Source organism: Silurus aristotelis, assembly GCF_946808225.1.
Source record: "Silurus aristotelis genome assembly, chromosome: 11".
NCBI lineage: Eukaryota > Metazoa > Chordata > Actinopteri > Siluriformes > Siluridae > Silurus > Silurus aristotelis.
The window spans coordinates 28,973,440-29,001,072 of NC_139584.1; the positions used below are offsets into that span (position 1 = coordinate 28,973,440).

The 27,633-nt window shown below is 37.5% G+C and overlaps 2 protein-coding genes and 1 long non-coding RNA gene across 3 annotated transcripts; 2 read left to right on the forward strand and 1 right to left on the reverse strand.

Annotated features, from left to right (window-relative positions):
• Positions 1 to 9,164: 9,164 nt before the first annotated feature.
• arid5a (AT-rich interactive domain 5A) lies at positions 9,165 to 23,308 on the forward strand. Its single transcript, XM_083553572.1, is given in 7 exon segments — positions 9,165 to 9,293; positions 9,296 to 9,418; positions 16,760 to 16,925; positions 17,987 to 18,039; positions 19,428 to 19,525; positions 20,902 to 21,052; positions 21,560 to 23,308. Coding segments are annotated over 7 exon segments (1,854 nt in total). The 5' UTR covers positions 9,165 to 9,179; the 3' UTR covers positions 22,709 to 23,308.
• Positions 12,629 to 16,762, reverse strand: LOC310732869. Its single transcript, XR_014535566.1, has 2 exons — positions 13,900 to 16,762; positions 12,629 to 13,859 (listed from the first exon to the last, which is right to left on the reverse strand). It is a non-coding gene; the product is annotated as an uncharacterized lncRNA (long non-coding RNA).
• Positions 23,309 to 25,042: 1,734 nt separating the features above from the next.
• On the forward strand, positions 25,043 to 27,620 carry gins4 (GINS complex subunit 4 (Sld5 homolog)). The gene is made up of 7 exons (XM_083555531.1): positions 25,043 to 25,269; positions 25,778 to 25,864; positions 25,993 to 26,106; positions 26,246 to 26,343; positions 26,458 to 26,546; positions 27,162 to 27,252; positions 27,390 to 27,620. The coding sequence occupies exons 1-7, from the start codon at positions 25,168 to 25,170 to the stop codon at positions 27,484 to 27,486; spliced, it is 678 nt and encodes a 225-aa protein (XP_083411657.1). The 5' UTR covers positions 25,043 to 25,167; the 3' UTR covers positions 27,487 to 27,620.
• The last annotated feature ends 13 nt before the right edge of the window (positions 27,621 to 27,633 follow it).

The following is a 27,633-nucleotide window of genomic DNA, read 5'->3' on the forward strand; positions in this document are numbered from 1 at the left end:
TATGAACCTCATGGAAAATATTCTTCAGAGGACCTTTGTACCAAAATATTTATCAATCTCTATTGATCTATATTATTATAATATTCACACACACACATATACATATATATAATATCTGGGATTTGTGTTTTACTAATTACTGAGAAAATCTATCAAAAAACAAACATATAAAAACTTATTTCCATTAATAATTGTTAATCACATACCTGATTACTCATACCCTGATGATCAGATCGCTTTTCCCTTCACCTCTTTTATGCAAATTTTTCAGGAAGGAAAAAAACCCAGAATGATATAACCATATAATAATATTAATATTAATATTAATATTAATAATAATAATAATAATAATAATAATAATAATAATAATAATAATAATAATAATAATAATAATAAACACTGATATGAGCAATAAATTGTATTTATTCCAGGCATGGGTGAAAACTGTGGCTTTTAGTATAATAAATATAATTATTTAAACGATTTGTGAATAAAGAAATAATATAAAGAAATAAATATTTTTTAGGTTTACAGGAAGTTGAAAGCAGATCGACACAGCGCATAAAAAAACACATGATGATCGTAAGCGTGTTGATTTTTCACACATTTTCACGGATCCCCTCGGCACACTTTGCAGACATGTGTGTGTGTGTGTGTGTGTGTGTGGAAGGGGGTGTACAGCAGCAGTAATACCACTTCTCATGTTCCTAATAATAAAGAAAGGCGGATGTTTTGTCTAATATTTTTTACCAGAGAAACTCGTCTCTGTTGTGCCTGTCCTCTGGGCTGAGGTCTCTGTTATTCGTTCTGACATTTAAAGGTTAAACGCGGTTAAATGTCAGGGACTATCCGGGCAGGTGGAAGACAATGAGAGAAAGACTGATAGAAACAGATAGATAAAGAGAGAGATAGAGAGAGAGAGAGAGAGAGAGAGAGAGAGAGAGAGAGAGAGAGAGATAAAGAGAGAGAGAGAGAGAGAGAGAGCGAGATTGAGAGGCCCCTCCATAACAAAGATCCGAAACTTTCAGCAGCCAAAACCTTGTGCAGTTTTAACCCAGAATCTCTTGCAGATTCAAAACAAAGGCAGCTGTTAATATTTTTCTCTATAATCACTATGGGGATTTCCAGTTTTCTTTTGTTTTGCCGTTGAATTTTTGTAAAAAGGGCAAAATAGAACAATGTTATCTGTCATTTTTTGTTAAAAAAAAAAACAAAAAAAAAAACAATATAGTTATATCGCAGTGATCGGCACTGATTAACGCAAAAAACAAACAAAAAAAAGAATTGTTATTCTCACTAGAGCAAAACTGGCATAATAAATAAATACAATTTATGCTACAGATTATTCTAGAAGGCTGATTTAACTTGCAAATCATTTTGCAACTCGATTTTATCCAACTTACTTTCTGAGCTGTTGTTGTTGTTGAGGTAATGATCACTCAGGGGAAATTCTGACGAGAACTTTCACCTGTGCCTCTTCAGACCCGTAAGTACTCGTCTCTGGATCGGGGCAATCCCCCGTTCTCCATCATTTCCAAGGAAACAAAAAAGAAGAAGTAAAATACACCAAAAACACAGATAAAATCTGATTTCTGACATGATCAAAACACTTATTATAATCGATACGCAGTTTACGGTCACAGCTTACAATCGATACACATTTATTTATTTTTTTAACCAAAAAATGGTTACGAAAAATTCTATAGAATCGGTTTTATGTTTTACACATTCATATCATACATTCAAAACAGTGTATATACTTTTATTTATTAATCGTTTTTAGATATATTTTTTTTTTGAAAAGCATAATAGGACATACTTCTTTAACCTTTGGTATTAACTTTTAACAAAAATGTTTTACATAAAATATATCAATGTAAATAACCACCATCAATAAGATAAACATTTAGATCAGTATTTGGGGAAATTAATAATCCCCCCCCCCTCCCCCTCCCCCCCAAAACCCAAACATCTAGAGAATAAGAATTAAAAAACGAAAAGTTTGTTGTTTTTTTTCTGGTAAGAAAAACCCCCCAATATTTAAAGATTTTTAAAGTCGGCCAATTAAATGAGAAACGGTTGAGCTGAAATGGCGCCATCCATGTTAGTCATCACTTGCTCTCCAACGTACCTCAGTGGAAAAAGAAGTCAGTGGCTCAAAACAAAACGCTTTTTTGTTAGATATTTACAAACCTTGTTAATGTCACTAGTTCAACTGACTTCACTTATATCTCAGCATAAACCTTTAAAAGGGAATGTGCCGCATTTTAACTCTGTTTCCTCAGGAGTTTCCTCTGAGCAGGAAAATGAGCCGTTAATGAGTCAGTGAGTCAGTAGCTTGAGAAATAATGTTTAAAAGTAATTTAAATGTAATTAATTTTTGAGTAAAAATTCGTAGAATTTGATATTACAGTTGGTTACAAAATAAACCTGTCATTTCCTTTTAGAATAAATAAAACCCCCATTTGATTTACATAATATTTGCATAAATAAACACAAAGTGAAATATGCAAAGTAGTTTACAGATGAAAGATAACATTTTCCAAATGCCTAATAAGTATTTGTGTTTCACATTTATGTCTTTCTTTAAGCAAAATATATATTTTTTCATAGTTATTATAATAATAATCATTATTATTATTCTGCATTGTTGTTGTTTTTTTTACTGAAAATAAATTCAATAACATAATCACAGATCTATTTTCTTTCTTTGCAATTCGTGGACCGACATAAAAAGGATTTCTGTTATATGAAGTTTTGATCCGAGTAAAAGAAGTTTGATCTCCTTAAAAGCAAATTAGAAAACAGAAAAAAAAAAAAAAACAGAAACATTATTCCCATATACTTACAAATAAATATTCATAGATACAAATCGTTTTTTTAATTGTTTATTCAGTGGTTTAGAGTTTTCTGATCAAACACAGCTAAACAACCCTTTAATTAAGATATGAAAAACTCCCCAAATAATTAAATGTTCACAAACCACAAAAGTGTAATAACTTGCTAGCGAGTGCCATTACATTACCATCAGCACCCACATTGTATCATTGATGACTCTCATCTGTGTCTCATTATGTCTCAGTAGCACCGCTATTTAAGATCTAGATTTTCTTGCCATCGTTTTTTTTTTTTTTTTTTTTTACTGTATCTACAGTTTATGATTTTTGTTTTCATGAGGCATTTCTTTTGTTTTGGTTGAATTTTAGCTTTGGTTATCTGGAACAAAGGGGAACCATGATTCATAGCAAACACTGTGGGACAGCTCATCAGAACATGCAGAACGCAGCGTAACTCTAATCTATAAAAGGCTCAGGGTGGAACCTGTCATACAAAGAACCTGTAATTAACTCTTCAAGAACCCATTCTAACAAATCTCCAAGTTCTAAAGACAAGTTCTAGGTGTTTAGAGGAACATTAGCAATAATTTGTTTTGAGTTTCTTTAGAGGTTCACTGTGTTATAAAAGCTCCAGAAGAAGGTTTACACCCAGAACCGTACTGTAATTCTTTCCAAATGACAATAAGAATATATATATAATAACAGAGTTATTACTCAAATAATAATAACAGTTATTACTCAAATAATAATAATAACAGTTATTACTCGAATAATAATAATAACATAGTTATAACTCAAATAATAAAAATATTAACAACAAAGTTATTACGCAAATAATAATAATAACAGTTATAACTCAAATAATATTAATAATAAAGTTATTACTCAAATAATAGTTACAGTTATTACTCGAATAATAATAATAATAATAACATAGTTATTACTCTAATAATAATATATAATGAGTATACTAAATATTAATGTTTCATTAATTAGTATTCGTCTAACCCCAACCCTATATGTATATATTACCCTGATATTATCCTCCACACATCACATATCAAACACATATCACATTGTTTCACACCCCTGTAGAACTTGATATGATCACAGCAGTAATAATAAGTCATAAAAATAAACTCCATCACCCATAATCCTTTGCTTGAAAAAGTAAGGAAGTGAAAGTGTGTTGTGTTTTTTTTTTTCTTCTTTCTTTCTTTTTTTTTCCTGCCCAATGACAACTGGTACAACCAATCTGGTTCAGACCTCGAAATTTCGAAAGCCCAAAGCCTTGCGGTGAGAGAGCGAGCATAAACGAGAATACACACTAAAGGAAGACATTCACACACAAACACACACACACACACACACACACACACACACACGGATTTGAAGCTTGGGGACAGACACACGTTTACAATGGGTAAGTCAGATTAGATTTTTTTTTTATATATTGCTTTTATTTGTCATTTCTATCTATCTATCTATCTATCTATCTATCTATCTATCTATCTATCTATCTATCTATCTATCTATCTATCTATCTATCTATCTATCTATCTATCTATCTATCTATCTATGTACATAGCTAGATAGTGGTGAAGTGAATACTGTAATAAAAATACTGATATCATCATTATAAATTATTCATACACGGGCTCTCTCAAAGAGCTGTAAAATCAAATAATCAATTAAAATAATTAAAAGTTTAAAAAGTACAATTGAATAAATAAAAAATGAAATAAATAATAAAAATCTATAGATTTTGTAAAAATAATGCAAATTTCAGTACGAAACTCTAAATGAGACTGAACGAGAGGACGTCTAGTCAAAGTAGTATTATAATAAATATATTACAAAATTATTCACTTCATAACACATTCATTTTGTATAAAGCGTATTATTGTAAGCAGATAATAGAACTGTTATATAGTGTTTCCTGATTGTATGTATTTATGTGCTTATTGTATGATATATTATTGGACCAGAAAAGGACGTGTGCGTGCGTGTGAGACACTGTACCACACAACGTTTTTATTAAACTCCGTTTCAGGAAGTGCTGTGTATAATCCTAATCAACCATATAAAGCGGGTTGGGGTGAGATTTAAAAAAAAGTTCGAGGTTGTGTCAAGTAACGCATGAACTCAGATATTTGTGTCTGTAGGCAGAAGTAGGCAGGAAGTGGTTAAAGGAAACAGAAACACAGTACAGTAGTGCTGCAAGCGTAAAATTCCGCATCTGATAGATTCACAGTTTACACAGTATCATCTGATTCAGATTATGGGGACGGAGAGGTTTAGAAAGGACAGGGGTTAATACATAAAATCATGCCGATCAATGTTCAGCCAATGTTTGTATCAAACGGCAGAATGAGGGGGGAACAAATGTGTGATCTCTGTAACTTGGTTGTGAGAGGGAGTGTTTTAGAAAGTGGAAAAAAAATGAAAAAGAAAAAAAAACATAAATATAAACAAAAATTACACACACACACACACACACACACACACACACACACACACACACACACACACACACACACACACACATATATATATATATTACACTGAGCAAGAAAAAAAATAATAATAATAATAATATATATATATATATATATATGTGTGTGTGTATATATATAATTTTTGTGTGTGTGTGTGTGTGTGTGTGTGTGTGTGTATATATATATATATATAATATTTGTTTTGTTTTTGTTGGGTTTTTTTTGTTGTTGTTGTTTTTTGGAAGAAATGATGGAGCGATTTGAGGCTCTGGTAACTCGAATAATAAATATTTTCAGCTGTAATAAGCAGAAAAGCATTTCAGAGCACGAAAAAAAAACAAACAAACATCAAATCATCCAATCTTACACTGGGCACCAAAACTAAAAAGATAAAGACGAGACATCCGGTTTGAACTCTTGACTTGAAAAATTCCACCAGCTACGCAACTTTTAAACCCACTGAGGTCATTTACCACCACCGGCTCCTCAAATCCGCTTGATTTTTATTCATCATGAAAACTTAGTTTATTGTGCAAATCTGGAACTTGCGCCACACACAGTTTATAGTGTAACTTAGAGCTCAGGTTACAGTCTGGGCATGAGTGATTAGATAACTGTGATCGGATAACCATGAAAACACAATGGGTTAAATAAATGATGAATTGATATAAATGACATATAAAAGAAATATAACTTTATATTTATGGTACAGAATCTTTCTCTGAACGGGAAAACCTGGTGTTCACCTCAGGACCTTATAATCACTATGAATTACTATTAATCACTTATAATCACATGAACTGAAACACTATGCAGTGATTCATTGTGATCTCGTCGCTGCATTCGTGACGAAAAAAAACAAACAAAAAAACACAGATGGAAGGCGTCAGGGTGGAGCTTTTAAATCAAAGCGAGCGATAAAATTTTTGCACGTCAACCAGGACGGGCGAAAATTGATTTCTTGTTTTTCCCGTAAATATACCTTCATGATCATACGAAGCCTTACAGAGTCTCTCTCTGGCGAGGAAGTCCTGAGTTTGAACTTTAGATTCGAATCAATTGAATCACTTTTTGCTGTGAAGCCGATGTCACAACGATTCCGAGGAATTTCGCAACGACTTGACGTAGAGCGGTTTTTTAGCGAAAAACTCGCGCAAGTGGCAGAAATCAGTGTCGAGAACCTGGGCGTGTTCGTGGCTCCTGTACGCCTCGTCCGTGCATCTGCGGCGATGCAAACGAAATGCAGAAGTCAGATAATTAAAAGACTGCCGCAGCACAGGAAGTGTGTGATCTCGAAAGCGCAGCGTCCTCTGATATGTGTGGAAAGGAGCGGTGAAGTGAGGAAGGAGAAGTTGGGTAGGGTGCAGGCCACAGCCAGTCTATAATTCGAAACAAAAGCTTTTTGCAAATGAAGAAGCGCAAATGCACAAACACACACAAGTGTGAGTAAGTGTGAGAGTGTATATGTGTGTGTATGTGTTTATTATCAACCACATAATTTGATCATTTTCCGGTAACCGCACGCACATCCAATTATGTTTTATTCCCCTTTTATACCACAGCAATTCCCCCGAGACAAATCTTTTTATTCAGTATTAAAATCAACACCCTGTGCTCTTTTTTTATATCCATTTATAGTTATGAAACGAGTCAGTTCCTGTTCTCACTCATTATAGCAGCTATAAACAGTAGTTCCTTCACAGCTCATTTTTACAGCCAAATTTCAAGATGTGTCTTAATAAGCTCGTGGCAGCTCTCATGGATTTTTACTTTCTTTCTCTTTTTAAATGTTGCGTATCTGAAGAAAAGCAGCAACACCTTCTAACCGATCTGAGCGATGAATCCCGCAGTGCTATAACGAATAATATGTAATAGTGATGAGAGTGATAAAAAACGATTTTCCCACTGTGGCACATTATCACTATTTTCGGATTTTCGGATTCCCTCAACACGGTAGTCGACTAATTCTTGAGTGATTTGAACACTGATATCTGTACAGAGAAGATGTTTCGGATAATAAAAGTCGATACACTATATATGATTTAGAAAGTGGATGGAAATCCCCGGGCCGTGTTTGTGCAGTAATATTTTATATTAGACAGAGGCATCATGAAGCTGTGGTTTATACACACAGACAGGAAGCAAGGTTTGTAAGCATGCGGTTTCATATTAGAACAGTTCTTTCTCTCTCTCTCTCTCTCTCTCTCTCTCTCTCTCTCTCTCTCTCTCTCTCTCTCTCTCTCTCTCTCACTTGTCATTTCAGTCCTTTTTTCTCTCTCTCATGTATTTCTGGAAGTACAAGTCAACACTTTTGTGCCCTATAACCATAAGTGCATGTTGAAAAAGTTGCATGGGCGTTTATTCAGAGCACAGATGTTGCAGTTTTTTATTTATTTATTTATTTATTTTTATCACCGCATTAAAAGTTAAATTACTAATAAAAGAATTAAAGTGAGATTGTGATTAGGCTTTTTCACCTCATACAGTTTTCTTCATCCGGTCTTCAGTCGACTGGAAACTGAGATGTTTTTTTCTTTTATTAAATGACTGTTATTATTCTTCCTGCTTATTTTATACCTTGGATTTATTTATTTATTTATTTATTTATTTATTTATTTATTTATTTATTTTTTTATTTTTTTTTTTTTTTAGCATTTTTGGATTTTGGTTTTTATGCGAATGAAGAGTAAACCAGAGCTACATATAATCTCTGTAGGAAAAATAAAGTCGCTCTAGGAAAGAGCTTCTTGCGAATAAATGTGAACGACGTGTTCCTTATTCCGCACTGGGAATCCTCACGGGGTGCAAAGTCGAGTATTCTCAGAAGTGTACAAGATACAAGAAAAAAAAAACACGTCACGTCGAATCTGATTTCACGAATCACCGCAATAGAGAAACGAACAATCTTTTTGGATAATCTTTAATTTTTTATCTATAAATACAAGTCATTTTTAATGACATTTTTAAAGTAAAAGTAAATTTTTTTTTTGATTTTTCAGAATGTGGATCTTACAGGAGATTCAGATATTTATAATGATCTTTTTGCATCACAAATTATACATGTCGTACTCTGTATGAATGTGTATGTGACAAATACAATTCGACTTTGCGGATGCCTGACCATTAGATCGGTATGTGCGTTTTGAACATACAATTCCAAAACTAATACTGTCATGGGCTGTTATTATAAGCTCCACTCCTCTGGGAAGATGTTCCACTGGATTTTGTGGAGATTCGTATGGAGATTCATTCAGCTGCATTGAGCGTTCACAATAATTCAATAGGGTTTGAAGCTTTATAGCAGGAGATCTTTCACTTCCACCAATGGAAAGCATATCTTTGAGGAGATGCTCCTGCTTTGTGCACAGGGACATTGCGTTCAAGTGAAGGAAAAATGTCATGGTCCTGCATCCAGATACATCTGATACAATAGTGTGCCTCTAAAAAAGTTTGGAGAAGAAGCATGTATGAGTTTTATATTATGATTTAAGTATAATTGATGTAATCTATAGACGTTACGATGCAATAATCTAATAAAGAATTAACACAGTTTGATAAAGGCATTATATAATGACTTTATCTTGCTTATCTGTTAGCTGTGTGCAGTGTATTAAAGCATGCTTTAGACTCTAATACACTCTGTAACACACTCCCTGTGAAAGCCCGTTTGAGAAAGACTGAAGGACGGAACAGCTTCGTTGCAGATGCGACGTTTGTTTGTACAGCATTCGAATCACCGCAACGCTTTTCAAAGCGCACTGTAGATTTGTGTTTGCTGCCTGTGGTTTTACTGAAGAGTGTGTATCTGTGTGTGTGTGTGTGTGTGTGTGTGTGTTTTAAATGCATGTGTAAAGTGGAACACAATCACAAACATGATCACACCGCTAAAAACAACAGCAGCAGTGTGTATTTCTGTCCTCAATGCGTTTTTTTTTTTTTATGTGTCTATGTCTTCTTGAGGCCTGTAATAAAACCATGATTCTGTTTTCAGTTTTGGAGCCTCGTGGAGAACCGAGCGGTGAAGAGGAACACATAGATGTGTGCGAGGACGAAAGAACAGAGCAGAAGAATCCGGTGAACCAGGTAAGGAGCGTGACTTTGGTTAAGAAAACATGCGTGTTTTGGCTGCAAAAAAATGTCTCGAACAAACATCCTGTGAAAAAAATTCAATGTCAGACGAGTAAATATGAATGGCATTTTTAATACGATTTGATCTTAATATCACTGATAAAATTTTGTACTGTATGTGAACATTGTGTTTCACACTGTTTTAGTCAATAATGTTAACGTTTTATATGGTTTTTGAAAGACACGCATGCTCCTTTTGTTTCTATGCAACGGTAATGGTATGAAGATTTCCTCTAAACAAACAAATCTATACATGTCCAGATGTTCAACTTTATTTACATTGGAAAAAAAATCCTCCCTCAGCATCTGGACACTTCGTTTTTCTCCAAACATTCAGCTAAAATACTCTCCTGTGCCTCTCGTAAAAATGGTCAAAGATGTCTTTCTGATCCAGTTCATCTCACAGCAGTTCAAAAGGATTTAGGTGCGGTGACTGGGCAGGTCGTTCCATGATAGATATCATTTAATTACACGTACAGAACTCGGACGTGCGCTTCGGCTCATCGTCTTGTTGTACGGTGAAGTCGGTTCCAATGATCCGCGGTCTAGATGGAACTACATGGTGTTAAAGTATGGAATGGGTGCCATGTTGGTTCCATTCACCTTCTGGAACCTTCTCTGCTCCAAAACAACCCCAAACCATTAAGCTTCCACCTCCATGTGTGACTCACAACAAAAGGAACATACATGTGCCTCAAAACCATAAAAGACTCCACACTTTTGACATTCGACGTATATATGACTTTGGTTATTGCTATAAAGCGAGCTGTTGCTATAGAAACAACATTAGACTGGAAAAAATAATGGAAAAAAAAAACCCCTAGAACATGTTGGTTGTGATTCTGGGTCATGCAATTCGAGTTAAAATTTCCGTGTTTTCACAAAAACCAGGACGGGTGAATCTTCAAGAAATGTTGGAATTCACAATCACCAGATGAGCACTTGTTCAAAGGGCTGCTATGACTCAGTTGCAATTTTTTCCCCCGTTTATCGTCTTGCAAGACTTTTAAATTGACGTGTGAATGTGTGTTCCAGTAGGTCAACACTCATACTCATCAGTGTCATAACATGATCAAGTCTCTGCTGACAATGTGAGTTTAAACATGCTTAAACAGTCTCACAGTTTTGAAGCCCACAGGCTGAATTTCCACACATTCATGACACGATTTACGTTTTATTTGATGACGATCGGTCGCATCACTGCCAGAAACACCTAAACAAACCGGTCAACTTCTTCAGAAAGTACACGTCATTCCACTAAACTTATCAATGACATTAATTTTAAGGGGCTAAAAGAATATTTAGATGGAAAATTCCAATTACGTAAATCAGATCTAGATGATCAGGTGACTGGGGTTTGTTTTCCTTGTTTCACTCTGAGGCTACACAGCTTTTGTAGTGGAAATCTATGGAAATCTATATCACCTAATGAAGGTCTATGTCACCTAATGACAGTCTCTGTCATCCAAAAAATATCTGTGTTACGAAACGGCAATCTTTATCACCGAACAAAAGTCTGTGCAACCTAATGAATGTCTATGTGACCTAATGAATGTATACATTACCTAATGAAGGTCTGTGTCACCAAGTGAACGTGTATGTCACCTACTAATATCAAGAATGACATATGGGATATAGGAAAGTATATATAATAATATATATACCTGCACCCCAGGCCTCCTCACCTCACCTCCATCACCTGACTTTACTAACACCCTTATGGATGAATGAATATCCACAAATCTCCATTAGCACATTTAAAAATCTAGTGAAACATCTTCCCAGAAGAATGGAGGAAATTATAAGAGCAAATTGCAGCTAAATGTGGCTCCACCGTACTTATGACCAGGTGTCCGCAAACTTCAGGCAATATAGTGTATGTCACCCAGTGGACGCCGATGCCTATGTCACCAAATGGTAGCTTACGTCACCAATTAACCATCTGTGTCAACTAATGGAAGACAACGCCTGTGCAACGTCTGTGCAACGTAATGCATCTTTACATCACCTAATGAATGTCCTCGTCACCTAATGAGTATTTAAGTCACCTAATGAATGCTTATGTCACCTAATGAATTTCTGCATCCCCGAATGAATGTCACCTCAAATTCAGATATAAGCATATTATCACAGTCTGACTTTACTGTTACGTGGCGGCCATCTTGGACGAATGTATTTAAATTTTTTAATCACGCCTCTAGCCAGGCTCCGCCTCCTTTTAAAACATGCTACAAGGCTGGCGTATTTACTGTACTGCTTCAGTTTAGTATTTATTTGCAATTTACAAAGATTTTAGAACGTTTTGAAGACTCGGCCGTTGTGTTTTATTTACGAAAACAATGAAACGACAGCGATTCAGTGGTGGAATTAAAACATTTTTGTCAAACTATTTCTTAGATGCTTGGAGTGTGACACTTGTGTCTGGAGCACCTGCGGCTTTAACATTTATAATTTGCTTGTGTAAGATTTTGCGTCAGATTTCGGAAGCTACACATTTCCAGCGGTGAGAGCTGCCCTTCCTGTCAGCGTCCCTTTATCTTTGCGGACTGACTTTCGTTCTGAGACGTTATTGACGTGTCCCACGCACAGTTTTTTTTGTCTTTTTGTCTCTGCACAATATGAAATACGGTGGAAATTTAACAGCGCAAGGTTTACGGCAAGTTTGTTGCGTCAGGCTGTTTTTAGTCGCGGTTTTGTTACAGGGGGTGGGAGTGTTTTTTAGGAGGGGGAAGGGGGAGAGTGGCAGTCGGACAACAAGCTGCTTCCTGTTTGAAACCGGCAATGTCGCATTCGACAGCTTTGTGGTCTGAAATATCAACGAAATATCTTCGGTCGCTCTTCAAAAAAAAGAGAAAAGATAGAAGTAAAAAAGTGTCAATTTCGCAGTTCAGTTCTTTCGGCATTTCAGGATTTGAGTTATATATACAGATTTTCTTCGTATTGCAGAAGTTCCCAGATTAGTTTGCAGATTACAAGAATTAAAGACAAGAAAAAAAAAAGGCTCTTTTCTTCGAAACTGGGTTTTGTCAATTTCACAGGAAGTGTTTGTGCAGACGGTGGCCTCTGAATGCTGCGGGTTAAAATTTCACTGAAGACGCAAGAATAATCTTTTCAGAAGCTACGCGTTGACAATGAAGCGATCATAAAAAAAATAAAAAAAGGTCTGCACAGATGCCGGTATGATACTTTTGACTCATTTAGGGTTACCCCTTTGTGGCCCACATTTGCAATATTATCCCTTTTACAGAAAGCAGAAATGGTTTCAGCTCTGTCTTTTAAATGACTCATTGCGCTTCAATATTACTCAGTGGCAGCAGAAGCCACCTCAACGCTTCACCAAGTTAGTCATTTCAAAGGTCTGCTTCTGGGAACCGCTGGTTTCTCTGAGGAACTTCGCATCGCAATTCACTCTGAAACCTTAAGAGTGAAAATTGTTTACACGAGGCCCCCCTGAACGACCCGCTACAGACGTCAAACGGAAAGTCAAGGGTTTACTGTACAGCCACCAGCCCTCGCTAAGCCGATTGGTGGAGTTTTTATTTTCTGCAAGATATTGGACGACGGAGTCAAACTGAAATTCCTTACACGGAAAAAAAATCATATGTCACATAACGTTTTAGCAAGCTGTGACCCCGTGCTGACATAAACACATTCCGTTTTTGCTTGTGAAACACACTGCCGGTTTATTAGGAACGCTATAGGAATACTGGTGCAAAGCTGGAATTTTTACTGTGAGATTGCAGGAGATGCAAGCATTGGTGTAACCAAAGGTGCTCTGTTGTAGATGAGAATATAATTTGATATTAGATAAATAATAGGATCAGATCTTCCCAATCAACCAAATCATCTTTCATGCCTGGTGTTTTTTTTTCTCAGTTCACAGATGCTACTTAACTATTGGGATGGAAGCCATTAGAGGTCAATGCCAGCAAATGAATGTTTATGTCACTTAAGTTTCCTACATTATAAAGCCAAAAACATGAAATGTGTAAATATACAGTGGCTTGGTGGCCATCCTGGAATCCAAAACTGATAAATTGTCCGTTTGTACGTGGAGCTGCAGAACTCAGACTTTGTTCAAAGGGTGTTTGTTTGGTATTAATGTTTGCATTAATGTGCATGTCAGGAAACCCTTCCTCGCACCATCCCACCACCATCAGCATTCTGAACGGTTTTCCATGTCACAATCTGCTGTAGAAATCGAGATTCATATAATCAGAAAAGGTTCTGTGGGTCCAGTTTGGGTGAGGATTCAGCAGTTATGAGCTCTTTCACTGCATCCTGAGATCAAACACGCAAATTATTTTTGATCTTTGCTGATAATCTATCTATCTATCTATCTATCTATCTATCTATCTATCTATCTATCTATCTATCTATCTATCTATCTATCTATCTATCTATCTATCTATCTATCTATCTATCTATCTATCTACTCACTTTTTTAATGGATTCAAAACCTTTTACTCTCTTTTTCCACTCGGTACTTTTTTGTTTTCATGTCATGTCACGCAACTCCTGCTCTGAATAATATCAGGTGAATTCTGGAGCGAACAATCGCTCACTGCCACACCGACCACAATTCTTTCCTCACTTCATAAAAACGCTGCAGAACGGTTGAGCGTGTGATTGATCCTGTGACAGTTGGTGTGTGTTTTTGCTGCCCTGGTGTTTTTCATTTCCTGCTTTGTGGCCTGCCCCTCTCTGAGACTCATTGTCTTCGCTCTTTATTTATTCTGGTTGCCACTTTAGCGCACTTCCACTTTGGCCCTCACCACACTAGACATTAGACAATCCGGCATCTTTTTCTGATGATATTCAACTGGTACCGTTTTCTTACATAGAGCTCATCTCCTCTGGGAAAGGAACTGGCCAGATGTTTGTGTTAACACCACGAGTGAACACCATGTTTCTGTCACATGCACATGAACAATCCTCCACTCATTCTTCTGCTGATGTATTGTCCTTTTCTTTGTTTGCTGATTTATTGTCCTCATATTTGTATGTATCATAATGCTGTATAGATTCAATCTCTATACTTTGTAAATGTATTAATTTTCAAAATCACTCCACTATCTCTCTATCAACTACCTATATACTTGTGTCTGTCTGTCTGTCTGTCTGTCTGTCTGTCTGTCTGTCTGTCTGTCTGTCTGTCTGCCTGTCTATCTGTTTATCTATCTGTCTATCTGTCTTTCTCTATTCCGCTGTACATTGCACCAAATGTAAAAGGATGAAAATATGCAAATAAAAAAACATTGCAATATGCAGATTATTATTATTTTTTTTTACAGAATTTGCATATCCAAGTTGCAAAAACTGGAATTTTAAAAGTTCAAGGGTGCGTGGTTGGATAAGTGTTACCAAGTTTCCTCTCTGTGTCTGCGTGGGTTTCCTCTGGGTTCTCTAGTTTCCTTCAACCTTGAAAAGTGTGGCATCGGGGGTTAAAATTTTCCTTGAGATGTGTGTGCATGTGAATATTTATTCACCGACCGAATTTTAATACTTCTCCAGTGTAAAGATTGCACACTTTGACGTCATCGTTTCATCATCACAGCAATTTTCCAGTTTCCCCAGCGTTTCCTTCTGACCTCTTGGTCTTCTAGTTATGAGACGTGTACAAAGAAATACTTTGTCGTTACACTTAGACCTTATTGCATCAGCTGTTTCTCTGCAGGAAGTACATTACATCATTTACACCTTAGACAAGTAAAGGTTCATAAAACAAAAGAGGTGTGAACAGGATACCACTTCACCATCACACCTTTAATTATTAGTAGTAGTAGCAGTAAAACATAATTGAGATTTTTTTTTTACATAAACCTTTTATCGGCCCTGTAACTAGGATGAGGTATAAACCATGAATCATTTGTTTAGTGAGAATTTTATGCCTCATAAATAACAAAATCCAGAGTCAAATGTCAAACATACAAATCGAGCTAAAAGTCAAAGAATAACGTGAAAAACTTCACGTGACACTAAAGGGATCATGTGAAAATCAAGGAACTGTGCATATGAATCATGCATTAAAAAAGATGCGTGTAAAAATAAAGGGAACGTATGGAAGAGTGACTCGTGAATGTAAAGGAAACCTGTAAGAAGTCACTTATTAAATTAGTATGAAATATTATGTACAGTATAAATTCATATAAACATTTGAAAGATAATATATGAGTCACCTGTACAACAAACGAATCATATACTAAGAGACGATGATGATGATGATGATTTTAGCGAATCATGTGTGGATGAATACCAAAATATGCCTTACATGTGTGTCAATTTAATAATCTAAACATAAAGATTCAATTTCAAAAAAAAAAAAAAAAAAAAAGTGATAAGTTTACGGCATTCGGCAGAAGCCCTTGTTCAGATACAGTTTTCTCAGTTCTACAGCTGAGCAGTTGAGGGGTAATTGTCTTGCTCAAAGGCTTTTCGGTGCTGGGATTTGAACTTATAACCTTCTGATCACAAGTCCAACCTTGTATCAACTGAGCTTTACACCTTTACATGCAGGTGAAAACAAAATGACTATAACCAACACTGCATTTCACAGCTTGTCTTTAGAGTCAATATCTCCCCCTCAATTTAAAACACGTTTACTGTGTGTGTGTGTGTGTGTGTGTGTGTGTGTGTGTGTGTGTGTGTGTGTGTGTGTGTGTGTGTTACAGTAAGTGTGTGATAAGTGTTTCATTGTGTATGTAATTGTATGTATATGTTACTGATGAGAGTGAGAGTGCAAAGCCTCTATGTGTAAGTGTGTGTGTGTGTGTGTGTGTGTGTGTGTGTGTGTGTGTGTGTGTGTGTGTGTGTATGTGTGTGTGTGTGTGTCTGTGTGTGAAACCCCCGTGTGTTTCGCTTCAAACAGGATGACAGCTTACGTGTTCAAAGGAGTGAAAAAAAAAAGAAGAAGAAGAAGAAGAAGAAAAAAAAACACACACATTCTCGGTTTTACTATGAATCGTCCCGGAAGGAGGTGATATGAACCCACATTCACCTGAAATTTGTGGAGATGATGAGAAAGTGAATCAGATCGGGGTTTTTCTTTTTTTTCTTAATGTGAGAATATGTGTTTATATGAAAGTGAAATTTCAAGTCGATTGAATCAATCAAAAAGGCAGAGAAGCGTCTTCCTGTAAATGGAAAAAAAAAAGAAAAAAAAAAGAATTCAACACCATAATATATAGCGAAGGAAATTCGAGGGGGATTCTCGGCAGGAATTCCCAGAATTCATTTCCAGAATTTGCTTAGAATTCAAGTATTTCACTCTGCACTCTGTCTTTATTTCATCTTCAGTTCAATCGAGAAATGACGAGTTCAGAACTGACCAATGGGAACGCAGAGGAGGTGAAGCCCGGCCAATCAGAGAGCGAAGAGAGGGCGTTTGTTGCAAACCTGAAGCAGTTTATGATTGACAGAGGCACGCCCATCGAGAGAATACCTCATCTCGGCTTTAAACAGAGTGAGTACACAAACACAAGTGCCTTGTGGCAGGTTTAAAGGTGCCATCAGCGTTTTTTTTTTTCAAATTTCTAAGAAAAAATCTAAACCCATCAGGTATCCAACCAGTCAGAACAAGCAAACAGGAACTCGTCTCGCAACCGTTTTTTTAATGTAACAATGGAAAATATCGAATTTTATTTTTGATTGTTCTTCAGTAAAATGGCTTTAAACTTTAAGTTTTTCTGGCCATAAGCTTCAGATTTCTGAAGTCTGCAATATCATTGTTTTATTTGCAATACATCAGATTGTACTTTTTGTTCTTCTTTGAGACCATTACGAATACTCCATTTAAATTAAACCTTTCTGTAGCCAAATATTTTAATTTGGACAGAAATGTTTCTACATTTCAAAATTCCAGCAGTTGGTTCTTCCTCAAACCGTTAGCACAAAGTTCCAGTTGCCGTGGAAGATCTCCTGCTACAGAGCTCTGACCTCAATCCTACTGAACTTGGATGAATGTGAATGCTGACTGCACCTTAGACCTCCTCACATCACCTACATCAGTACCAACATCCTCGTGGCTGAACAAGCAGACTCCAAAATCTAGTAGAACATCTTCTGGGACTATATGTGAAATGGGATTTTCGAAAAAGAAGCTCACACTGATCTTATAAGGCTCAGGTTTCCACAAACGTTAGTCCATGTTGTGTAGGTTTTATCTAACCTGGAAGATCATGTGAACATACATTAACATTAATATGATTTTACTGTTTATTGTATTTTAATGGAAAAAGACATCCGTCACAACTCCATTTTGAAAACGAGTCTCTTGCGGACGTGGGTGAAGCTGAAAAATTTCTTTTTGACGTTTTTTTGTGTAGAAATTGTTAAAGATGCTAAACTGGAAGCTCTGAGTTTCCCTAATTTGCAGTAGCATTAACTTTATAATTGTATACATTTTGTGCGAACAAAAAACATTGAACATTTGTCTTTTGTGAATTTTTTTGACCGTTTTTACATTTTGATAGTTTTCACATACTTTCTACAGTAGAGTTAACGTGCAAACTTTGTGTTTTACAGTTGACCTGTGGAAAATCTACAAGGCTGTGGAGATACTCGGAGGCTATGAGTCGGTAGGTCTGCAGACCTGCGCACACACACATATACACACACGTACACTGACACACGCAAAAAGCACCGTCACATACAAGCCTTCAAGTGTCATAGACACCTAACTGAACATCTCATAGCTTCTTGACCAGCAGCTCTTTGAGGAGGATGTTTTCTATTTTCTTTTCTTTTTTCTTTGTGTTTTTGCGGCCATCACTTCTTCGAGACTCTCGCTATGGAAACTCGAGCTTGTCCTGAGTTCGTTTTGAAAGCGGTGGCCGTTAAAACCACAATGAGAGCTCAAAGGAGGGAAGGGGGGGGGGGAGTCCAACTTCTCTCCTCAGACATCCTGAAGCTTCGCTTTTTGCAAGACCCTCTGCCTACCTCTGCTTTTTTCTGCAGCGCTCACCCAGAAAGTTTCCACTCACACAAAGTGTGAGTGTGTGTATGTGTGTGTGGTTAGAGCAGCTCCTCTCACCACTCTAGCCATCTTTACATTTTCGACCAAAGGTCTGAAGATATGAATGTGTTTGAGAAAATGCATGTTTTTTTTTTTGTGTGTGTGTGTTTCCATTCTTTGAAGAAACAAAAAGGCCTAAAAATCTAAAATTGTAAAATACTACGCTTTTCTGAAAGTACACTCAGATCAAAACCCAATGAGGTGTGAGAAAATTGCGTTAAAACACGCAAAATTGTAGCGATATGACTAACAACATTCGGGTTGGTCCGAGATAATCACGCAGATATTTTGTTACTCATAACACAACATGACACAAATTAACAATTGCACAATTACTCACCGCAGGTTTATCCGTGTAAATCAAATACGTGTAAAAATTTATCGCTTACTAATCGTGATACCCAGAGGGTTCCAGTAAAAAAAATAAAATAAAAAAAAATAACTGAATTTCATTTACACCATGGCACTGATGAATTCTGGATTCTGATTGGTCGGATGTTAGTTAGTTTTCAGCTACAGCAGCTCTGATGGTAGTGCGCTTTCTGATATTGTGTAGTAACCGATTTAGTGATATAGGGACATGTTCTGTAAGGATTCTTTAGAAGAATTAAAGAAGTCTCCAGCGTCAGAACTTTGTAACAGTCTGAGATCAAGTATAGGAGTGATGGTTTCTCTTCAACAAAGAAAGAGGGGGAAAAAGAGAGAGAGAGAGAGAGAGAGAGAGAGAGAGAAAGAGAGAGAGGCTGTTGATGGAGCCACCATAATGTAAGCAAGTCAAACCTTTTAGGACAAATACAAGAAACCATTTGCTAATGAATAAAACATATATATATATACATACATACATACTGTGTGTATATAGTAAATACCTGGATACTTTCTCACTGTAGGTGGTCTAACCCTGTGTGTGTGTGTGTGTGTGTGTGTGTGTGTGTGTGTGTGTGTTGCCAGGTGACGACTCGGCGCTTGTGGAAGAACGTGTATGATGAGTTGGGCGGTAGTCCGGGTAGCACCAGTGCTGCCACCTGCACTCGGAGACATTACGAAAGGTAAAATCCTCCACTTCTTCAACCCGAAATTCAACTCCGCATTACTTGTGTAAAGCTGCTTTAAAACGCAATACAGATAAGAATGACTTAAATTGAACTCGACACACATAAATCCATATATATTCATCATGCACACTGTTATAATAGGAAATTATAATGAATCATATCAGATTGTATTCTTCTAATACCAGCGTATCAACATCTAATGCCTTCTTCAATATTACATCATCAGTACAATCCAGACTGTGTAACATGGATCTGATACTGTACTGTGATGACACCCATTGAATCGTACTACACAAGTTATGTGCTATTTGTATTGGCTAGTCAATAGATTTAGGCGGCAGAATTTCTGGTGCAATCAGGTCGTTTTCTTGGTTGCAAGACAGTGACATGGGGAGTCTTTGAAACTCACTTACAGTACAATGAAGGAACCATGACTAAAGACATGTCTCAATTCTATCACGTTGGTCATCTTTCAGCAGGGACAGACGGGTGTATACCAGGCATTTTTTACTCTATTATATCCTCATACATCCAACTGGTTTAATATTGTGTAGTGTTGCACAAAGAGCTTTCGTTGTAAAACCTTTCATAAGAATGGTGATAGTGTAAATGCTGTTAAAGTGGAATTTTGGCTTCATTACCAGTTAGGACATCATGATTGTGTTCTATTTGCTCATGCGATTACAACATAGGCACGTAATTTCGAAGCTTGAATGGCAGTTTGAATGGCCTCGATGTTCTCTGGAGTGCAGACTTCTCTTTTAAGGCGAAGCCGGTTTCTTTTAAAATGACGTCCTACCTTTTACAGTGAGCGCTCTTTTCACACTGTTCCACTGCTCCACTAATGGTAAAGGGTTCAAAACGAGCTTACACTGGTTCCAAACAACTGATAATGCTTCAGGGTCACCAACTCCTAGTTGCAAAATGTCCTTTTTTCCCACGCCACCCTGTACTTTTTCTAGGAAACTATAAACAATGACCAAATTGACAAAGGTAAAAATAAATCCACCCAATAACAGGTGCCATGATGAAGAGATGATCAGCGTTCTTCACGTCACCACTCATAATTTCATAATGTTATGCCTGATCAATGTATACACTTTTTTATTTCATGAATGCCAAAAAAGGTTGTTTCAGTGGTTTGGTTACATTTTGGAGCAAATGAAATCACAGCTCTAAAATGATCTCAGCCAATCGGTGGTTCATGAAGAGTTTCAGAACCGAAACTACCCAGAAATCTGATGTTCTGATTTTACAAGCAGGGCTTTTAAACGTTAGCGTCACACATATGATGCAGGATCATCATCATCATCATCATCAGCTGAATTTACATTTACGAGCGAAGTTGTGTGTCTCCTTTCTCTCGGCAGGTTGGTTCTACCTTACGAAAGGCATCGGAGGGGAGAGGAAGACAAGCCACTTCCTCCATCGAAACCTCGTAAACCGTACAAGAGGAGTGAAGACGGCAAGGGCAAAAGCGAGAGCAAGAAAAGACGGAGGGCAGATGGAGACGACACGGAGGTAAAGCAAAAGCAGGATTTGATTCTTTTCTGCATTCAGGTTCTTTCGATTCACAGTAAAACTAACGTGGTTTCAGTAGTAGAGTATTTAGCTTCGTCCTTGAAACCAGACTTCCTCCTTTTTATGGTAAAAAATAATGACTTTTTTGGTCTTATGCTTCAAAAGGAAGCCAAACACCTCTAATTCTTAGTGGCTTTTTTTTTCTTGAACAAATTAGTCACACTGAGAAATACCACAGGAAGCCAGACAAGATAATAAACCTTTAGATTAACTTCAGATGAACTTCCTGTGTGTTCATTATCTCAGCAATGTGAGATTTTTCTCAGGAAAACCTGAGAATTTTCATTCACTACCCTTTCCTGTCATCTGAACACCAGAGCTTGTTGACACACGTTAAGGGTTCCTTAAGGGTTCTTTGGATAAGTATGAGTTCTCAGATGTGTAAAGTTGTCCTACTGTGTGTAGTGTATTGTAGAAAATTAAAATGTGTGTGTTGTTGTTTGTCAGGAAATCCTGAGAGGTGGTCATCCCTGTGAGAGAGGAGTGTGTTCTCACTCTGGACACTCATGGCCGGTTGAGCATTCGGACAGTGACCAGATCTCACCTCAAGACATGTGCCTCAGAGAAAAGCCTCTTCTTCAGCCACTAGTCCCTGCTCTCGTTATTTCCCCTCTGGAGAAGAAGAAGCGTATGGCACAGGCAAGCTTGAATGTGGTGCCTTCTACTGGCCTGGAGGATGGAAGTGAGCCTGAGAGACCCTCTGTAATTCACCTGTCTCATTCGTCTACACCTTCTGGACGTGTAAGCCACGCTTCTGACGGGTCACCCCTGCCTCTGTCCTCTCCCTCGTCCTCGCGGAGCCCTTCCCCTTTTTCCGTTTCCTCAGAGGACTGTGTTGCGGTGCCGACCCAGAAGACGACAGCTCCAGAAACTGAGAAGCAGAAGCCAGCACGCTTTGGACCCTTGCCTGAATCTGGAGTACGTGTGTGCCAGCCGTTACCCCTCGCCCATAATCAATGTCCCAAAGACATGTCCTTTCTGTCTCTGCCACGCCTAGGTTATCAAAACTTCTTAAATGTCACATCTATACATCCAGACAAAACCCAGAGACACCCCGGGCTCCGGAACCCCATCCACGCATCTCTAGGCCCGGCTCGCTGGGTGCCAACTGACTCGAGTTTCACCAAGGTCATCCCTCGATCCTGCGATCCCTGGAGACCCATATCATTACAGCCTCTCTACAAACCCCAGGCTCCCAATTCTAAGAGGCCGAATAGCACCGAGGCCTACGTGAAGAAGACTCAATCACCTCTACGCTTCCTGGATCGAAAAGACAAATCCAAGATGGCGGTCCCCAAGCCAGTGCCGACTCAACAGTACCTGGTTAACCAGACCGGGTTGCCCACCTTGCCGTACTTGTTTTCAGGTTTCGAGACACAAAGGCCTGAAATGATGGAACAGATGAAAGCTTTACCTGTTCCTCCTGTCATGATCCCCGCTCATCTCAACATTTCTTCATCCCAGACGCATCCCACACATCACCTTCAAATTCCTTTCCACAGGCCATATGACGCCACGCTGCGTCCGTACCCGTTCTCAGTCCCGGTCTGGCATACCCCCACCGGGTACAGCATGGCAACGCTGCAGCCATATTAACCTCAACTGTTCTTTTCTGCTCTCCGGAGAGAATGGATAGCGCTTGAAGTGGTTTTTGGTCACAATAATGTAGCTTTATGTTTGGCATAAGACAAATCTCAGTGACGTGATTCACGAAGGTACCTTCTGATAGTTACTCAAAAAGACATTTTACTTCACTTTGATGACTTGAATTTCTTGACAAATGTTCTTTTATTGGTTCAAACTGATTTTTACTCACATCAGCACATTATCTCGTCATTACTTGTGGGTTGAAATGGAAGGTAGTGTTTCAGAAGGAAGGTACTATTATCTTAGTAAAGAACAGTATGTATTTCCCTCTCTCTCTCTCTCTCTCTCTCTATCGCTCTCTTTCTTTCTCTCTTAAAAAATAATTTTAAGCACTGGATAAGAGAAACATATGATACTAATCTATTAGAAACGAGAATTAAATGGTAATACTTAGACGATAACAAACAACAGTATTCGCAATCCATTATTTCGCACTACTGACTAAATCGCTCTGTTTTAAATCACAAAGTATTGTGTTTGTTAGCGTGTATGTTTACTGTGTACAGAACTTTTTTTCCTTATTAAATAAATGTTGTACTTTGTAAGAAATTCCTCTCAGGTTTGATGAAAATGTTTTCATATATAGTGCACTGAAAGTCCATATAACAGACGCAATCTAAGTTAAATGATTGAGAGTGTAGGAACAATGTTCCAAAATTGCTATTACTTTTTGCTGATTTGTGCTTCAAAAGAGACAAACTGACAGAGGCTTTGCAGTCGTTTTAATGTTGTAGCGCCCCCTATTGCCAAAAAAGCTAACTCTGAGTATTTCTCCTGTTTTTCTTTCTGTATAACCTGCCAGTTATTAATTAGTAAAACAAAAACACCCCAACACGTGATACCTTTCTGGATAAGTGTTGACTGTCTATATATGATTGAATTGTTGATTATTCGATATTTTATTTGATTAGACTCCCAGTGAAGCTCAGCTTAACCCCCTTTTTATGTCCTAAACGTTTTGAATTAAATGTTTGGTCCTTTCACACACATACTTGATGCATAGCACCAATAAATCTATCTATCCACATTCAGCAATGTTCTCAACAATAATATCAATATAAGTCACGGGACTCATTTCTACAAAAAAAAAAATTCATTTTTACTTTTAATAAACAGGTCAGACCATATATGTGACTGAGCATAGGTTTTTATGTATACAGTGGATGTCAAACACCAGGTCTTTCATGGTTTTTCAGACATATTTATGTTCCTTTTGTTTACTAAGCAAAAAAGACAAAAAAACAAAAAAGATTTGTACAGTGAATGAGTGGAAGAAAGTTCTCTGGAGTCCAACAGAAGAACTTGTGTAAGATGGAGAGCAGGAGAGAAGATGTGATCCAACTCCCTCGACCCCACAGTCACACATGGAGGTGGACGTTTAATAGTTTGGGGTTGTTTTGGAGCAGAGAAGGTTCCAGAAATTGAAAGGAATCCTGAACCAACATGGCTCCCATTCTATACTTTAACACCATGCAGTTCCGTCTGGACTGCGGTTTATTAAAACAGACTTCACCGTGCAATAAGACGATGAGCCGAAGCGTACGTCTGAGTTCTGTAAGTGTTATTTAGAGAGCAGACAGACGTCTGGAGTGATGTCTATCATGGAACCACCTGCCCAGTCACAACACCTAAATCCTACTGAACTGCTCTGAGATGAAGTGAATCAGAAAGAACAACTTTTGCAGTCGGAGAATTTCAGCTGAATGTTTGGAGAAAACTGTCTGGATGCTGAGCGTGTGTAATAAAGTGGAACATCTGGACATTTATAGATTTGTAAAAGACACACACAAACACCCCAAATATCTGTCTCACAATTTTACCTTTCTAGCGCTACACTATACCAATAATAGCTATATTTCTATAGTTCAATAGCATATTTCATATTGTATAATGTGCGTTGTTACTATAAATCATTCTTATTCTTATTTTCTAATTCTTTCAAATCTTTTTTTAATATGATATTAAAGTTTTTAAGTGTTGAATTAGGCAATTATTTTGTGTATTGCGTAATAGTGCGCATTAATAACCCTCTCGAAGAACCACCATCCGCAACAACGTCATAACAATATTAATAATAAAAATAATAACAGTCATTTTTAGAAATCATTTTAAACCTAAAATCGAAAGCTAGCCTTAATGTACATAATTCCAATGGTAAACCTATCCTTTTAAAATGTTTAATCCGAATAAAATATTATACCTCGTGGGGGTTTTTTTGTTATTTTTTTTTTAATGCGCACATCTGCGCCGAAACAACCCCCTCGAACGTCACGTCACGGTAAACCACGCCCACGTGATATGGCGCGAATTATTATTTTTTTTCTCCCCTTCCAGAAACACGGTGTCGCTCACATTAGCTTCTTTGTCTCTCGTCTTTAACCGTTAATCCTACATATATTATTCACATTATGGCGGACGCACTGTCGGAGGCGAGCGACCTGAGCGGAGGAGAGGAGAGCCAGGACGAGGACGTGCTGACCCCGCCCGAGCTCATCGCCAGGCTGGAGGAGGTGAGGAGCCCGATAGTGGAGCCTCGATAGTCGGGGATGCTGTGTCCCAAACCGCACCGAGGAGTCTGTCAGTAACAGGACACACTACAGGTTACCATAGTTACCTGAACGCTACAGCGACCTGGGTCAGCTCACTGCGTAGTGCTGCAGTGTGCGGTTTGGGACAGAGCCCAAAATTACAGCTCTGTTTTTATTACACACAATGGAAAATGTCTTAGTTTCATTTTGTGTGTGTGTGTGTGTGTGTATATATATATATATATATATTAATTGTAAATTTAATCTTATTATTAACTACTACTTTAATAAAAATTCATTATATGATTATATGAAAAATTTGTCTTTAAAATAAATGTGTATATAAGGTTGATTAATGAATACCAATTAATCAATTAACACATGAATCAATTAATTAATTGTTGAAATGGTATAAAGAAAAATACTGTAGTGTGTGTGTGTGTGTGTGTGTGTGTGTGTGTGTGTGTGTGTGTGTGTGTTTGTGGTTCAGGCCTGGCTTAATGAGAAGTTCTCCCCCGAGCTGCTGGAGAACAAATCGGAGCTGGTGGAGTGTGTGATGGAGCAACTTACACACATGGTATTTTACACACACACACACACACACACACACACACACACACACACACACACACACACACAATCACATATGTATGACATAGACAGATTTAGAAGTGTGTGTGTGTGTGTGTGTGTGTGTGTATACAGGAGGAGAACCTGCAGCGTGTGAAGAAGGGTGACCTGAAGGCCAGCATCCACCGCATGGAGATCGACCGCATCCGCTTCGTCCTCAGCAGCTTCCTCCGCTCCCGACTGCAGAAGGTAGCAGCATCACTGTAGTTACCATGGTTATCGTGATTACGTGCAGTTTTATGGCACGAATTAATGGCAAATTGTGCTTCATAACATTTTTAATCAATATCTAAAATGTTTTTTTATTTCTGTGTTCCCTGCGATGCAGATCGAGAAGTTTTTCCCTCACGTGTTGGAGAAGGAGAAGTCACGTGCCGACGGCGATCCCTCGTTCCTCTCCCCCGAGGAGTTCGCCTTCGCCAAAGAGTGAGCGTCTCAATCCGAACGAGATCCTGAACCATGGAAGTGCTTTCTGTCTGCAGGATTGTGTACATCGATGTGGTGACGTGACGTGTGTCCACGTGTGTGATGTGTCCGCAGGTATCTCGCGAACACAGAGGTGTACCTGAAGGCCGTAGCGCTCAGACACATGCCTCCGAACCTGCAGAGCGTCGACATGCTTAAAGCAGGTGAGACGTCTCCTACGTCTCGCCGTCTCCCCGGGGTCGAGCGATACCACAACACACCATCAATATCGCGATAATCGGTTACGGTTTTATGAGATCGCATCAGATTTTACGATTTCAAAAACGAACTTGCAGGAAGCAGCCGATCCGATGTTAAAGTTTTTACTAAATCTTTAATTTTTGTCTAAAATCAAAAAAATGTGTTGTTGTTTTCCCCCTCATTTTTAAGAGAATGTTTTTGCGTTCAAATAAAGTCACATTTTTTTTACTTCTAAAAATATAAAAAAACCCTTTTAACCTTTTATTTTAATTAGCCAAAATTTTAAGGGTTTTATTGCATTTTATTTTTTTATTTTTCTATTTATATATATATTTTTTTTACTGTATTTGAGCATGTTATTTTTTTTATTTATTCACAAATTCATTTTTCTTTAATTATTATTATTACTGCATAAATTAAACTATATATATATATATATATATATATATATATATATATATATATAAATACCAAATAAAAAAAAACATTTAAATATATAAAGTATATATGCTGTTTTGTGACAGCACCCAGCATTAGTCTTGTGTCTACATATGTTTTGTGTGTGTGTGTGTGTTTAGTTCCAGAGCCGTGTCTGGACTCCTTTGTGTTCCTGCGTGTGAAGGAGAGACAGGAGAACATCCTTGTGGAGCCTGAGACTGACGACCAGAGGTACAGTTTTAACACACTCACACACATTTCAGCCTTCTTGAAAAAAAAATAATTGTAGAGGATGGGATAATTGTGTGTGTGTGTGTGTGTGTGTGTGTGTGTGTGTGTGTGTGTGTGTGTGTGTGTGTGTTTTTCAGGGACTATGTGGTGGACCTGGAAGAAGGTTCGCAGCACTTGATGCGTTATCGCACTATAGCGCCCCTAGTGTCGAGCGGTGCAGTGCAGCTGATTTAACACTAATAATAATATTATTAATAATAATTAATAATAATGTACACTGTATTTTATCTTTTATACATTTCTATTGTATTGCACTTATTAAGGAATCTTTTTGTGTCTGTTTTGTAAACTAAAGTGCTTTTCTGTCAGTTTGCTGTTGCA

Coding starts and splice junctions, on each gene's coding strand:
- gins4 (XM_083555531.1), top strand. CDS start 25,168: ATGGCGGACGCACTGTCGGAGGCGAGCGACCTGAGCGGAGGAGAGGAG. Junction 26,107..26,245: donor TCCGCTCCCGACTGCAGAAG/GTAGCAGCATCA, acceptor CCTGCGATGCAG/ATCGAGAAGTTTTTCCCTCA. Junction 27,253..27,389: donor CCTGAGACTGACGACCAGAG/GTACAGTTTTAA, acceptor TGTGTTTTTCAG/GGACTATGTGGTGGACCTGG.